The following is a 17,228-nucleotide window of genomic DNA, read 5'->3' as shown; positions in this document are numbered from 1 at the left end:
TTCTATTGAAAATGATTAGAATCCACTACAAGTAAACACAGCAATAGATCAAGAACTCCAATTACAAAAATGTTTGCATAAGGTCAGCTTGCTGTATGTTCAGAAGCACTTCTCATTTTTCTGCAAGAAGTTGCATGTATAGAATATTATTTTATTTATTTTGCAGATAGTATAGCAACCCAGTATAATACTATCTTTTGTTTAATGAAAAAAATCTACAGAGAAGGATATGTGAACACAATCCATGAGATAAATCTTCCAAATGTAAGTAAAATTGGCCCTTGTTGTATTAAATGATGACAAGATGAATTATCCACCATGAAGTCTTGACACAAACACTACCCTTTAATGTTGCAACATCACATACAAGTTTGTAAGGCACAAAATGTGCATTGCTACTTCCCAACATACATTATGTCATTTGTCTACCAACCCCTGAAGATGCCAGAATGTAAAATAGTCTGAAGATTGTTATGTGAATACGTGTGAAATAATATTATGTTCTTCAAAGGCCCTGAAATGCTTTTCATTTAAAAAAATCAAACCTTTATAGAGACCAATAGCTATACTGTGCCTATATTTAGCAACCATATTTAGAATAATAGAATCAGAGAGCTGTAAGGATTTAGCATCCTTAAATATACAATTATTTTAAACTAAATAGGGTTTGAGTCAACAAGAAGTCTTACTTATGTTTCATTACAGTACTTATGGTGAAAACAGTACACTCCTAATCAGAACATGATTAAAGAGGCACCCCAGTACAGCAGAGAATTGAAAATGATCTAAATAGATTAATTACTATATAAATAACATTCAAGAAAGTTAGCTAAGGAATGTAAAAATAAGTCTTTTATAGTTGTGGAGCTATTCTCCACATTTAAGAGAATTAGCATTAATATATTAAGCAAGCATTTCAGATCCTGATAATGAGATTTATCTTAATACTTTGCATAATTTAATTTTTATGGTATTCATGAAATAATATTAGCTCCCTCTAGTGGTCAAAAACACCAAAAGATGTGCAATCATGTAAATCTTGGGTGAATTTCCAGGACAAAACATGAACATTAAGTGGATATTTCTGAAATCACATCAGGGTTGTACAAATCGTATATTCCTTACAGAATTGTGGTGTAATTGCACTAACATGCAACAATACTTAATTTCCCTAAGATTCCAATTCTATGTATCTGACTCAACATCCCTTTCTCCATAGTGGGACTGCCAAATAAATACATATGATTAGATGACACACCTCATAAAACACTTATAGTTGGATTTTGCTAGATTGTGCTCTTTGTCAATTTTCTATGAAGCAAGTTTCCTACAGATTTTATACCCTCATTTCCAAATTTATTCACATTATGCTCCCTGGCATATTCAGTATGCTGCTGTATAATCTAGGGCTACGCATCTCCCACCAATTATGGCTCAGATCAAGCCATCCAATAGCTGAGCAAAAAGAATAGCAGTTCACTCTAAGAACAGCAGCTAATTACCAAAGGTATAGCTTTTCCATCAGCCCTTTGTGAATTCAGAAATAGCAGAAAGAGAGGAGATGGCATAAAATATTAAAGACAAATGTTTCTAGCATTCATTTCCTTAACACACACAATCACATATTTGTCTATATTCAGGGCACGGGCATGTCAGTGTATCTCACAGTTGCAAAATATTACATTTAAATCGATAATGTGGAGTACCTGGGGCTTTCTGAGCTTGGTTGCTTGCAGATATTTCACTAACCAACTAGGCAACACTGTCATTCTTCATGCCAAGCTTGGTCTATGATCCAACAGTTTCCTAGTTGAAATTGTAGTTGACTTTGTCATTGTGTTGTGATACTAAGTTTTCATTGTGTCTTCTGACTGCTAGTTGGTGTTCATGGATGTACTGTGCTAATCTCCTGCCTATCTGACCTACATAGTGGCTGTTATAATCCTTACACTGTATATTGTAAATGACTCCTGTTTTTTCTTCTTGGGCTCCTGGGCTAAACCCAAAATTCTAGGGGACTCCTGGAAGCTCACTGTTCAGAAAAATCAGCCATCAGTAATTAGAGGTAAACCATATTTACAAAGTATTCAAAGGAGACAATAAAAAAGCTAAGAAGGAAACAAAGGATCAGAACACATCCTCTCCAGCAGTCATCGCTCAGATAAGCAGGAATTAACATCAAACAATCATGCAGAAAACAGTACTCTAATCAAGTGATTACCAAGGAGAAAATATGTCAGCTTTGCAAGGTAGACCAGACAGAAAGCATGGCAAGATAAGTTAATTCTGGTTACATTAACAGTCTGAAAGAATATTTCTCCCTCCTCCTTTTACATCCCAAGAAACTAGGGAAGGTCTCTTCTGAGCCACTTGCTCTGCTCACATTGCTGCTGTGGGCCATGTTGCCTTCTATCTCATTGTATCTTGGCTATGTCTCTTCTTCGTCTCCCAAGGTGATTCCCACATACCAATACAGAACATTTTGCTATCAAAATTGGCAGCTATTGTGTATAAAACAAGGAACAAATTCCACACTGACTCATACTAATGGTATACCTAGTTGGGTAATAAAGTGTCTGAAAGCAAAGAATCATGCTCAGAAAGCACTAAGCATTGTTCAATCCTGAGCTACAAATAATCTTGTCCACTAAGGTCAATGATTCCTTACTAGGAAAGACAAACAATATGTAAGTATATGTATGTTATGTATGTATGTATGTTTGTATGTATGTATATATATGTATGTGTGTATACACAAACATACACATTCAACACATATAATCTTCTCAACTAACAGTTAGCACCTACTTATTGTTCGATACAGAGCAATGGAATTCAAGGGAAATTGGACTTCATCCACTTATGGCTACATAGAGATTCTTGGCTGATCCCCGCTTTAACTCTACCTCCAGGCTCTGCCACTCCTTCTCCTGCAATTACTATTTTAAACCAAGGATTGCCTGTATGGTCATGGGAATATGCAGCTGAAAGTGGCTGTCCTATATTTCCCCTGAATTTTGCTTTCCAACAGCCCATTCAGTACTATAAAGAACTTCATGCTTTTTTCACTGTAGGAAGTCCAATTTGGATTGGAAAAATGTGGTAAGGAAAAACTTTTCCTATCCCAGAATCACACTTCAAATCCAAGTCTTTCCTTGAGCAGCAATATTTGAATTTGATATGAAGAGATCTTTATCACAGACATCCCAATTTCTGGTCAAGTTTGGTCTTGAGCACAACAGGGAATAAATGAAGAAGTAGAAGACAAATGAAAAAAATAGCAGTGGAGAATGAAAGAGAGAAGCAGGAGATGAGAAATCAAAAGATTAAACCATAGAATACGATTTCCCTCAAAACTGTGATAGGTGGAGATGCAGTTTTGGACCATGAAAGCAAGAAAGAGGATTTGCAAAGGGAAAGTTCTCATTATATGACTTGTTAATCTCCAGCGTGGTGCCAAACAATGTTGATATGCCATCATACAAACTTTTGGGGCCAGGATTTTTTGCGTTTTAAAAAAAATCTACTGTGATTTTTAAGAAAGTAAGTTGGCATGCTGCAAAGTAAAAGAATCCCTTTTTCTCATTTTCATTAATGTATCTAGAGCCCATTTTTAAAAAATAAACAAAACAAAAATAGTAATGAGCGATTTGAATATTATGTCCAACTTTGCTTAGCAAAAAAGTGTTATATTATGTTCCTTATTATAGCCATTTTGTGCACAGAAAAATCTACCTAGTGGCAATTTTGTAAGTTTCCCAAATTCAATATGCATTTATAACTAAAAAATGCTGGGGATTCCAGCATACTGGCATCAACTGACTATAAATGTTAACTATACTTCAGTGACTTCATAATCAAGAAACATAGTTACAGGATACAGGTAGTCCTCAACTTATACAACTGAGCACAATTGAGCCCAAAATTTCTGTGGGTAAATGACTCATTTGTTAAGTGAGTTTTGCTCCATTTTATGACCTTTCATGCCAGTTGTAAGTGAATCACTGCAACTGTTGTTAAGTGTCAGTTGTTAAGTGAATTTGATTTCCCCGCTGATTTTGCTTGTCAGAAGGCCGCAAAAGATGGTCCTGGGATATCGAAACTGTCATAAACATCAGTCAGTTACTAAGCATCTGAATTTTGATTACGTGACCATTGGTATGCTGTAAGAATCATAAGTGTGAAAAATGGTCATAAGTCACTTTTTTCAGTGTGGTTGTAATTTCGAACATACTAAATGAATTGCTGTAAGTCAAAAAACCTATTTCATTTTTTAAGAATAGAAATAATGAAAAAGAAATAGAAATCATCTAAATCTCATGCCTACAAGAAAATGTACAAGCTTATTAGTGGGTGGGGGCCTGCTCATTATAAAACAATTTTTTTCATTTATTTATTTTATATTGTGGGTTCTGAAGATGCAGCTGGCAATTCAATAAATAACCTACTAAACAAGGCCAACAATGTTAACATGAAAAAATTGTTTGGTTATACCTCAAGAAAACTTAACATACACAGTTTTCACTTGCAGAGCAGGGGGAAAAAAGGTTTAAAAACATTCTGCCAAAACTCTGGATTTTGCCTCTGAATTTGGGAAGCACAATATGGCTACCTAAGTCAGAAAGAGCATTGATTTATATCTAATCAAAAACTTCAAACTATTGTCTTTGTTCCAAGAACCAAAACACACACTTACAAATTAAGCAGGATTCCCAGTCTACAAATTTAAGTGATATTTTGACACACTAGAAATAATTTTAAGTTAATATATCAATAAATCTATAGTAACCTGCTTGGAAAAGATAAATCAATATAAACATGAAGACAGCTATCAATTTATTTGCTAGAAGTTACTAAAGTAAAAAACAACAATTATGTGTAAAACAATTAGAAAACTAATAGAACTATACATATAATTTAAAGATAAAAAGAGGGTAAAATAATGCTACCTTTCTCAGGATTTCAAAAACAACCTGAAAAGTTTACATGAACTAATGTTAGCATAATTTTAGTTTACAGTCTTTTGACTGCTTCTAAACATTGGGCCCTACAAGAAAATAATATCAGATCCAAGTATACGTAAAATGACTTTGGTTTCTGTGCAAAACAAAAACATCCACTTGGAAACACTTCACCTCAACCTTTACAAAAATGACCCATTTGTGTGGCTCCAAGGCTTTTCAAATACAAGATGCCCTGTTCTGTATTGTTCCAAATGTGATCAGCAATATTTATAGAAAGAAACAAGCAAATACTTGCATATTATTCTCATACTGAAATCATTAGACATTTATTAAAGGAATCACACTAAATTTTACAAAACGCAGCCAAACAAAAGCTAACAAAATACTTTAATGATTCATCTGAGAAATTATCTTTGGAATAAATCTATAAAGGTGTTTAAACAACCATGCATACTAAACATACTTACTCATCCAGCAAAGGGTGCTTTGGGGTAAAAAAAAATTAAGAAACATTCAGGTATATGTTCTAATAAGAAATAATTTATTCTTTTATGAAAACACTCAGACACTTCAAAACTAAATGAACCAATTACTTTCACTGATTATTTACTTTTGTCTGAAATGGTATAGGGTCTCCTGCTTCACCAGGGGTTTGGACTAGAAGACCTCCAAGGTCCCTTCCAATGTTATTCTTATTGATTGAACAAAATCAAACAGAGATCTCCTGCCCATACAACAAAAACTCCATGTAAATATATTCAAACCAGGACACCCACCTCCAATCCTTTAAGCAATGCTACCATGGATATTTATTTCTCATATTCACTTAACAGCACAATATATCTATTTTTAAATATATATATTTCTCATCCACCTACCTGGTGGGCAATGACATTCAGAGGGTACTTCTCTTGCTGTACGTAGTTTGGCTAATCCTTCACTCAGTTTCTGTCAAGAAAACAAACATATAAATAAATAAAAACTAATAGCCAACAAATGTGATCCCTGCTATTGTTAAACATATAAATCCTAGCCATATTGAAGCCAAGTCTCATAGATTTCAATGAGAAAATTAAGGAAATATTTAGATCTCACCCATTGGAAATTCCAAGGCTTGTTCAGCTTTGATTGGATCATGCCAGTATTTAGTTAATTTTAAAATAATTCAAGTACTTCAAGCCAAATAAACTACAGAAACCAGCACCCTGATCTTTTTGTTCCTTTCAATTATTTTATATTTAATCTGCAAAATTATTTAGGAATAGTTTAAAGAATCTATTCTTAACCATTCATCACAAGTTTTCCCCTAAAGACTCTGTAAAATCATTGACTGAGACCCAAATAAAGCAATGGTATCCATATATGCATACCATGCACAAAATGGTATGCATTTTTTTAAACTAAAGGAATTATCTTTATAGAGAATTGACTGTTTGTAGATAGGATTATTCAGCTTTCATGTTTAAAAAAGGAAGAAACTAGAAAACAAAGCTGCACCGTTGAATTTAGAATACTTGTTTCTATTCACTTTTGGGGCTCTATGCAGCATCAGAAGTAGATGAGTTGTAAGCATTAAATGAAATAAAGCAAATAATAAAGCAAATAAGAGAAGGGGAGAGAGATTGAAAACTAGAAATATTCATGCCAAATTGAAACTATGCAGTTATTGACAATTCAGCAGCCCACGAAAAAAAGTAACTTATAACTTCCTGTTCCACCACCTCATGTCTATTCAGGCATTAAAAAGGAGTTGGGACAAATTACTCATTCTCTTCCTCCCATAGAATTAACAAAAGAACACAACCAATCCAATCTAGTTATTGTAATGGGAATACCAATGCTGCTTTTCCAGCTTGTACTACAAGCCCCCAAAAATTTCATTTCCAGATTCAGAACAAAGATTCTGGGCATATTCGAAATACTAAAGGCTTTGTAAAATTAAGATCCTTCCTATACCTATGATACTATTGAAAACTAGATGGGACATTATTCATCCATCATAATGGTAGCTCAGCTCAATCTACAGAGGAGCTCCTTAGAATGAAGCAATTAGGTTGGAAGATTTAGAAAATTACAAAGGAAGTTCTACTTGTATATTAAATGCAGCTCTTAAATATGTTGACACTTGCATTATGGATTGATGAAAGTTGTTTCCATGGATTGGTAGGGAATCCAATTTATATAATGTCCTTTAAAACAGGAAAAATCCTTCCAAAAGGTGCTGCTGAATACAAGGGATCATTTCTTTGGGGCTGTGGGGTCAACTGCATACATGCAGTCAGTCACCTTCCTGCCTTTTTCCCAGCAAAGAAAAGTGATTTTGCATGCATGAAGATGCAGGAACATCTCGAAGCAGTACACAAAGTAGTTGTGCAGGCTTGGGAAAAGATATGGCTGCTTTAACTATTTGAAAAGTGGAGCTTCGAATATGCTCCTCCTCTGAATCCAGAAGCATCTTCTCTAATATACAATAAAGTAACTTTTTTTTTAACTTTAGGACTAAGGCTGAAAAGTCAAAGAAGAGAAAAATACAACAAACTGCTCTGGAAAAAAAGCCAAGTTGTTCTAGCCCTTAAGCATTTTTCAAGGCAAATTCATTTGAGAACTTTCTAACTGTGGAATGTCATTTAGAGACGTGCTCTTGGGACATTTTGTGCAGCACAAGAATGAGGTATCATACTCTGATGCCCTCCTTTGGAGTTCTCAACTTTCACTGGCATGCCATCACTGATGGCTCTGCAGTGACATCCATTCTCTTATTTGGCACTGACCTACGGCAACTAAAAATAACAGCTTGGTAATATAGAAAATAGACATTAACATGTTTTAGCGAAAAGAGCTGCACATATATCAAATTGTATTCAGTCCTCCACTGAATGAGGTAAATTTAGAGACAATAGCTTTGTCTTTACACTAGGTCTTTACACTATGTAGTCAAATAATACAAATCACCCAGACCTCCTGCTTAAACAGCAGGTGGAAGATCATTGAACAATTGCATCTTGTATATCAGCTGCAGCCATTTTTGGAAGAGGGGTTTTAATGCATGCTTTTGTATTTCACAAGTGGCCCTCATGGGGCTGCCTTTGAAGACTGGTCAGTCACTTTATTTGGTTCTGTAATTGGCCGGAATAGTTACAGGAGTACTAAGGTTCACCTGTATGACATCTATGTGACATCACTACTGCAGATGCAGCAATGATTGCCAGGTAATTCCAAATGCAGCTTGAAGTGCAGGTTATCACCTTTAAAACCATACATAGTTTAAGGCTTAGATATCACCTTCTCCAAAATGAATATTCTCCTTTGGCTGTCGGAAAGGCCTTGTTGTGGGTCCCAAATCTGATAAAATGCCATCTACAAGGAACTTATGCTACCTTCTAAATACAAAAAAAATGTTTTTCAAACTATATATTATAGGCTAAGAAGACGTTTCCATGTGTTAATCTCACCAATTGTATTATAAAAAGATCCATCACATAAGTGAGCATAGAACTTATGCAAGAAGATACAGGCCAAGCAAGTTACATGATCCAAAAATTCCAATGTCTCTATATAAATAGAAAGAGTATTCTATATAAGAATTAGGCTAGAAAAAGATGGTGGTGGTGGTGGTGGTAGTAGTGGTGGTGGTGATGGTGGTGGTGGTGGTGGTGATGATGATGATGATGATGATGATGATTTTGATGATGATGATGATGATGATATAGATATAGCAGCAACATGAATTTCAACAGAAATGAATGTGAAGTCTTATATTTGGGTAGGAAAAATCAAATACCCGTAGGAATATAAGGTGCAGGGGAAATACTGTATTCAAAAAGAATCTGTATCTTGATAGATCACAAAATATGAGCCAACTGTTATATTTGCAGAAGAAAAAGAAAGAAACTATGCACTCCTAGACTGCATCAAAAGTAGTGTTACAATAATGTTAATGACAATCATTGTATCTCTTTATTCAGCATTGATGCATTCAGTTTTGAGCATCTCATTTTAGGAATGACACTAAAAAAAACAGAGCACGCCTGGAGGAAAACAACAAAGAAAATAAGGAATCAAGAATGAAAACTACATGAAGAACAGCTGAACATGTTTGGTAGCTTAGCTTGGAGAAGACAAACGTGCAGGAAGTCATGAAACTTTATTTTAGGTATTTGAAACTGTTTTGTCATGGGAGATTATAGATTTTCTTTTCCTAGAGGAAAAGCTGTGGAAGGGCATGTATTAGAACTGAAGAGGTGATTCCTACATTGGATGTATTAAACACCCAAAGTTTCTTTCAACCTTAAATCTATAACACTATGAACTTCCTTTTAAAACCCAATACTTAAGTAGTTTAGGAATCATAATAATCCAGGCAACAGGTTATCCGGCTTCTCCTTGAACATATTCGGTGAACATGAGCACCACCTCCCTTGATAATTAGCTCCATAGTCAAATTGCTTTCTTCCTGTAACTCAAGATCATTTTTCTGGGTCATTCTTTGGGATGATAGAAACAGGTCCTTTCTTTTAATGGAAGTTTGTTTTTAAATGGCTATGTATCCCCATAATTGTCATGCTATCCAGCCCACATAGTTTCCTAATCCAGAATGTTCTTGAGTACTTTATCACTTGCTTATTGAAATCAAGATTCTTTATGTCCATAGCAATCAATATTGAATGTTATCAATCTAAAAAAATGTCAGCTGCACAAGACCTACTCTTGACTAATCCACAATGTCTTTTGATAATCACATTATTATCAAGGTATCTGCAAACTGATAGTCTTATTATTTGTTCTCAAATCTTCCCGGGTATTGATATAAGCCTAATTGTTTCAAGTTGTAAAGAGTCACAGAAATGAGCTTGGAGAACCATATTTTAAGACAAGGAAACAAAGTCTTAGGGTAAACATAGGCAGGCTTTCAAAATTCTATTACTATAGTCTTTATTAATACAACTCTAGTTACCTTGAGTCTGTTTCCTGATTTCCTACACTGAAGGGTTGATAATAGTTTCCTGGATCCTTCTTTTCCTATTTTTGAAGTCATAATTTCCTGTGACATTGCCTTTTTTATTGTCTATCACTATATTTGTCAACCGTGACAACTTGAAGACATTTGGACTTCAACTCCCAGGATTCCTCAACCAGCATGATGAATGGGGAATTATAGGAGTTGAAGCGCACATAATTTCAAGCTGCCAAGGTTGAGACCATTTTGATTGTTTTCTGGGATTTCTCAAAAGTAATACATAAAAGTTCATCCAGACCATTCCTGCATTTGGAATTCTATAGAACAATGTTCCTATAGTATGGTAGGATGTAAATCATGCAGCTCTGCAGATTTAAACTCTTTCAGAATAAACTGATATGTCCTGACCATCTCCCTCAATCTCAAGCCTCAAACTTGCCCCTTCATTCTGCCTGGTACAACACCTGCCTCCTTGTTGATAAAGCCTGAATCAGACTAGGAATTGAGTAGTTTCACCTTTGTAGTTACATTGTTTGCTAATGTGTAGCATTTTGCCATCTTCACTGAGCAACTGGTATAAATCTTTCCTCTTTTATTCTGAATGTATCTGAAAAATCTTTTGTTGTTTATTATCATTCACCAACTTCATGTTATTCTGAGTTTTAGCCTACCTGGCACTAGCTCAAAAAATATGAATTTTATCTATTTTTAGCCTTTCTTTTAATCCTCCATATGTGTCCTTTTTGGTTTCAAACCTTTAGTAAATAACTAAAACTTGATTCTCGAATGAATACATTAATCCCAATGTACTTCTTTGTATGTCGGTTTAAAAATGTTTTAGAAAAGTCAAAGCATTCCAATTTTGTAGTCACTCAGAAAAAGAAAATAAACCCAGCAGGAAACCTAATAAATGTAAGATTTATACCAATGGTTCATTGATTTAACATTACTGTATGTCTGAACCAATCCAAATTTTTAAAAGGTCAGTGACTAAGAAACTATTCTCAATCATAAACAAAAATGAAATCCAAATTACAGCTGGATAGGTTTGCAATATCCAGCTAAATGAGAAAAATAAATCTACCATCTTTCTTTGAGTATTTTTGTAGCATCCACTGCTTATATTAGAATTTCCTTTTTTCATAATGACTATTTGAAGAAGGGATTTTCATTGCAATATCACTTCATTATGCTGCAATTATACAATTGCACTACAGTAGTAATTTCCCCATTTCTGTTGGCTTGTGTTCCTCTATTTCTAAATCGCAAGCCAGTAAAGTTGGACTGAATTAATCATATTGTATAGACTGGCTACAAAATTCAAAACATTGGTAGGAAAGTGCTATTTATAGCTGGAGAGTGTACTCCAGGATATCTTACAAGTTATCTTGTGACAGTTAAAGAGGCCATGAAGAACTGTATCTGAGACTAATTGAACAATTACCTTATTTGAATGCTCTGTCAGTAACACAGCAAAATTAAGTATCAAAGGCCATATTTATCCATATCCTTTGGAACTACAGTACCTATGTTTGATCAATTTCGTAGTTCTGCAGAAATTCTGCTTTTGAAATAAAATTTAAACTCCCTGTTATTATTTCTTGGCTACTTACAACCAACATTGTGGAGTTAGACAGCATATAGATGTTGCTGTCAGATTCTGTCCTGGTTTTATTTAAATGTTAAGCAATTTCATGCCAATTTTCCAGTCTTGGAGATACAGCTACAGACTGAGAAACACTGTAAACTGCTTTCCTCTTTTGACATGGATTTTGCATCATGTATCTATATCCCACACACTTCTGGTCTTTTAAAGAAAGCAAACTATGGATAATTTGCATAGGATTAGAAAACATACCATGAAAGAGATGCTTAGCCTTTCTAATTCTTCTCCCAAAGTGGGCTGCAAACTGTGAAATTTCATGAGCAAAAATACTCAAATACTATGAACCTGTTAGATAAAATTTACAGTACTTTATTTACCTATCTATCAATATTTGTAATCTGCCCCAATCCTGAAAGAAACCAGGCACTACATGATCAAAACAAACAAAAGTCTGGAAACAGAAATAAACAAAGGAAAAACATAAAAATGCAATCCAATGCAAAACCTTAGACCAGGGTTGTCAAAGTTGTGTTGTCACAGTAGAGTCATATGTCACATCGTGATTTTTTTCTTCACTAAACCAGTTGTGGGCATGGCGAGAGTGTGATGCATCTGGGCCGTGGGCCATGAGTTTGACACCCCTGCTTTAGACAAACACTTTCAATCAATCAATCAGCTAGGATCAAAGGTTTATCGGAATAAAGTATATATAACTGATTTTTGAGATGTCAGCAAAGGCGGAAGCTTCACACACCTCAGGAAAGAAAGAATTCCAGAAGGAAGAGACCACCACTGAGAAGGACTATAATTCTGTATAACTCCAGATATGAATTTTACCTCATATTTTAGAATAGTAGCCATCCTGGTTTACTGCAGAAAAAAAAAAATCAACACTGTGAAATTGTAATTCCTGACTATAGCATGCAAATAAATTCTTTTTTCATATGTATAACACACATGTCTTTGTTTTTACAGTGTCACAAGCTTCTGTCCTCACTTCATGTCAGCAATTACCCTAAGACGAAGCAAAATCAAGTTGTCAGTGGTATCTAATGTTTTGTGAAGGCACAGCACAAATAACTGGGTATTTAAAAAAGTCCCCTTGGCTTCCCTCGTGTCAAGCTTAACTCCTGGTGGCTGTATAGACATGTCCATGTCTTACTTGGCAACTATACAAAAGTGGTTTGCCACTGCATTCTTCTAGATGGTTTTTCTAATTTTGTCATCTATGCTACAACCAAAGGACTTTCTACTGGACTTTCATCCAAGTACTAATCCAATCACGCCATGTTTTGTTCCAGATCAGCCCAGTTCAATGCTAGAAAGGGGAATGTCTTAACTGCAACAGATAATTAAACTGAGATTAAGATTTGTGTGAACACCATGCCGGTGAAATCTGTATATTAATTGCCAAACAATCTTTTAGTGAAGAGAAGAACCAGGGGAGACATGATAGCAGCCTTCCAATACTTGAGGGGCTGCCACAGAGAGGAGGGGGTCAAGCTATTTCTAAAGCACCCAAATGCCAGACACGGAATAATGGATGGAAACTGAACAAGGAGAGATTTAACCTGGAAACAAGGAGAAACTTTCTGACAGTGAGAACAATCAACCAATGGAACAGCTTGCCCTCGGAAGTTATGGGAGCGCCATCACTTGAGACTTTCAAGAAGAGATTGGACTGCCATTTGTCAGAAATGGTCTAGGGTCTCCTGCTTGGGCAGGGGTTTGGACTAGATGACCTACAAGGTCCCTTCCAACTCTGATTATCTATTAATCTGTTAATCTGTTCAATATATGGCCCATGATTTGCACATCTTTGCAACCCTATTTAACACACTTCATAAATTAAATTAGCTTCATTTTACACTTACTAGGAGGCTCTTCTTTTCCTAGAAAATATTCTTAAAGTGCTTTTGATTTTAAGAAAGGTTATTACTGAAGCTTTTCCCAATTCTACACAATATAATAACCAGTAAGTTTGAAATGTTTCAGCCATTTATAACAAACCTCCTCTCTCTAACGTGAAACCCTCTAGGTATATCTTAAATTGCAATGCCAATTTGGCATTCTGGAAAGTCAACTGATCACTATGATGAAGACTGTTTTGAGCACTGCTGTCACAGATTTTAAAAACACAAGGTAATGAAGTAGAAATCTAGATTTCACAAATGTATATTTACAAAAGTGTACAAAATTTATTTTACCTTTACAGTTTTGTGGGTTGTAGTCCAACATTTCTGGAGAATACTAGCTTAAAAGCGGTTTGGACCTTGACATCCTCAAAGCACTTTTACAATTTTGGAACTATAGCGAAGGAAACATTCTGTATATGCTCAAAATATACATCCCTTTTACATTGATTGAAGGGAGTTGAAATAAAACGCAAAACAAAAATAATCACAGGAAAAGCAAAGGCACCCCATCTCTAAAATGGTGCTGAGAAAATGGCATGAATGTGGCCACCAAGAGTTAATCTCAACTCAAGGATGTCTTGATTTATATATTGTAGCGCTTGCAATCCAGCAATTAAAGCAGTGCATCCTGGCAGATAACAGCTGGGTTAAAGCCAGATCTCAATTCCTGCTCAAACAGTTTAGATCAGAGGATGCTCCAAGGGCAAGTCACTTATGGTTTACTAAACTAATTAAAACCGCTGTGATTCTCACAATATAGTAAGCAATGGATCATCTTGCTCTAGCTTAGCAGGGAGTGCTGTGACAACAACACGGAGCAGGTGTTGAGGATAGGGTTCTCACGGGATCACAAGCGCTTTGAGGAAATGTAGGCGAAAAGGTTAAGCATGGAGTTCCACAATGCAAAACACCCCCACAAATGTTATCATTTGGAGAAGCCAGAGAGCGGGGTCCTGTCCGCCTGCTTCCAGTACCGAGTTGTAACGGTCTCGGCCAGTTACAGCAGAAACGACACCCGATGCCCTGGGAGGCACTTTGAAGACCCACAGCTATGCAGAGTCCCGGCGGCGGCGCCTTCAGATGCCCCCTCAGCTTTGGATTAAGTTGTGAGGTGCGACGGGGCTCTGCTTGCATTCTCGGGTCCGAGCCCCGCGCTGTCAATCAAAAAGCGCCCGCGGCCGAGAGTCGGATCCAAACGCCAGGCTGCCTGCCCTCCCATTCGCAGCCCCTTCCGAGAGCCGGGGCGGGGGGCGGGGGGAGCCAGACTTTGTCTTCGAAAGTTTACTTGAGAGAAGCGGGCGAATAAGGCAGCCCCCGGCCCCGCCGCCACGCCCTTGTCCCCTTGGCCTCCACCCCGCCCTTCTCAGCCCTTACCTCCTGGAGAAGGTCGTCCACCTGAGGCTGAAGCGCGGCGAGCAAAGGCTCGGCGGCCAGCTGCTCTCCGGGGCTCCAGGCGCGGCTGGCCAACTCTTCTTCCAGGGCCACCAGTCGCCCTTGCAGCTTGGAGGTCTTGGCGCTGAGGAGAAAGCAGGCGCCCACCGAGAGAAGCGAGAAGAGCAGCGAGAGGATAACGGGGCCCCTGCCGACGCCCCCGGCGCAGCGGCCGCCGCTTTGGGACGCAGCCTCGGGCGCCTTCTCTCGAGGCCCGCTCATCTCTCTCCCTCTCGTGCGCGCGTTCCGCGAGGTAGAAGCGGCCGAGCGCTCAGGTCCTCTCCGGGGAGCAGCGGCGGCGGCGGCGGCTCCTGCGGTCCCCTGGCTGAGGAAGCGCTCGCTCGATAGCGGGCGCGGCGGCAGCTCTTGGCACCCGTTGGCCGAGCGAGCGGGGCAGGAAGTTTGGGAAGCGTGGCCTCTTCCCTAGCATGGCCCTCCAGCTGCGCGGGGCGGGGGCAGGGAGGAGGGTAGGTGGGTGCCTGCCTGCCTCTTCCCCCCCCCTCAGCCCTCTGGCACTGGGGAGGCGGGGACGGCGTCCACTACTCGAAGCTCTTCTTCCCCGGGGGATTGCGAAACGGATAGCCGCTCCCCCCCCACGTGCTTTCGCGGTCTCCTCCCAGCCCGGGTCAGAGCTGCGCCGAGCCCCCCAGCTCAGAAATGGGGAGAGGGCTCGAGGCTGCGAATGGGACCCCTTCTCCTCCTTTCTGTTGCTGCCTGCCCGGCCGCCCCCCCCACCCCCTCAGCCGCGGTAGGATTTTTCTCAGCTGATGGGCTGCGGTGCGGTCTCCTCAGTCGTCCCGTCGGTTTCTCCTGAGGACAGCGACGGCGCCAAAACCCTCTTCCCCGAGTAATGGATGAGTAGAGAGCCGTATCAAAATGTTATCGAAAGGTTGGGATGTGCGCGTAAATGTGGCTATCGTTCAGTGCTGTTTCCATTCTCGGTGGCATGGGATATGTGCCATTGAACTTAAGTGAGGTTCACTTCGGAGTTGGCTTTGCTTTGTAGGGAATGGAAGGGATAATTAGTCCAAAAATGAACTTTCCATCCAAGAAATATCAGAAGGTACAACTTCATAGGGGTTCAGGATAACTACCTTGTACCCCTATGAAGTTGTGCCTTTGGATACTTTTTATTTATATATTATAGGGTCTGTGGTCTTTAATTTCCCAATGGCTCCATTCCACCCCAAAGCAAGACACCAGGTACAATTTATAACCCATAACATATAATAGCGGCAAATATCTGTAGGTCAGGTGTAGGATGAGAGTGGAGGTTTATTCTCCAAGTTTTGCTGGTTGGTTTCCAAAGGTTTTGTTACCAGGCTTGGTAAAGTCTTCAGCAGAATTTAGGGAATGTCGGTGTTGGTGTTCTTCTGCTGATAAGGGCTTTGAGTGGTCAGTGGGTCATGTAATGGGAGAGTTAAGACACTTGCCTGACATGACCTTCCTCTCACAAGACCTACTGACCACTCAAAGCCCTAATAAGCAGAAGAACAGGAACACTGATATTCCCTAAATTTTGCTGAAGATGTTACCTAGTCTGGAAATGAACTGTTCGAAAACCAACCTACAAGCTCAGAGAATGAACCTCTATTCTCATATAACTTATACATTAAAGAGATCATATTACTGTGATAGAATTGTAAGAAGAGCTTTGTCCTGCATTCTAGGTCACACAGTGGGCAGCTTGGTTGAATTGGGAAGCTCTTTAAATCTAGACTGGAAGTCAAGAGACCCCTTCCATTGTTACTGCCTAGGGCTGCCTATAATTCAGGATGTAGTAGACAATTAGTATTCATAGCCATTGATATCCTGATCTTCTATGACCTTCCATAATGCCAGTTGCAAATTCTAGTTTAACTGAGTCTCATTTAAAATATATATTTCTTTCTATCAATCCAGAATCTCTCTGCATTCAATTTCAATGGAGGATTTTGAAGTCTAAGGTAATGAGAGAAAATCTCATTATCTAAGCACTGCCTGGTTTGATGCATTCTATATTTGTTTCCTTTTGTTCTAAGAGCCTTGATTGTTGTACTGGAGCCTGCCTTTGAAGAGGAGTTTCTCTAGGCCCTAATAATTTTGATTGTCATTTTTTGCACCTTTCCTAGTTCTGAAATAATCCCTTTCAAAGTGTAATGATCAGTGCTCTGAGTGCTAAAATATCTAAATAGTTTCCAATAATTGAATTTCCTTTTGTTGTGGCAGCTGTACATCGTTACATTTTCATCAAGCTGCCCACCATGACTAAAGATCTCTTTCCTGGTGTTACTACTAAGAACTCATTAATGTACTGGTGAGATTTTATGTCAATATATATCATTTCACAGTTGTTCACACTGAATTTAATTTTT

At 38.1% G+C, this 17,228-nt stretch overlaps 1 protein-coding gene across 1 annotated transcript in view; it reads right to left on the bottom strand.

Moving 5' to 3' along the window:
* COL23A1 (collagen type XXIII alpha 1 chain) overlaps positions 1-15,384 on the bottom strand; it is a 305,935-nt gene extending 290,551 nt beyond the window's left edge. Inside the window, exons 1-2 of the mRNA XM_087924342.1 lie at positions 14,818-15,384; positions 5,843-5,912 (exon numbers count right to left, since the gene is read on the bottom strand). Of these exons, the coding sequence (XP_087780468.1) occupies positions 5,843-5,912; positions 14,818-15,096 (349 nt within the window). The 5' untranslated portion in view covers positions 15,097-15,384. The remainder of the gene's footprint in view (positions 1-5,842; positions 5,913-14,817) is intronic.
* Positions 15,385-17,228: the final 1,844 nt, after the last annotated feature.

The sequence above is a fragment of the Pseudonaja textilis genome, chromosome 2, assembly GCF_049901715.1.
Source record: "Pseudonaja textilis isolate UNSWEBS1 chromosome 2, rPseTex1.2, whole genome shotgun sequence".
NCBI classification, from domain to species: domain Eukaryota; kingdom Metazoa; phylum Chordata; class Lepidosauria; order Squamata; family Elapidae; genus Pseudonaja; species Pseudonaja textilis.
Note: the sequence above shows the minus strand (reverse complement) of the source record. Positions and strands in the feature narration are given on the sequence as shown.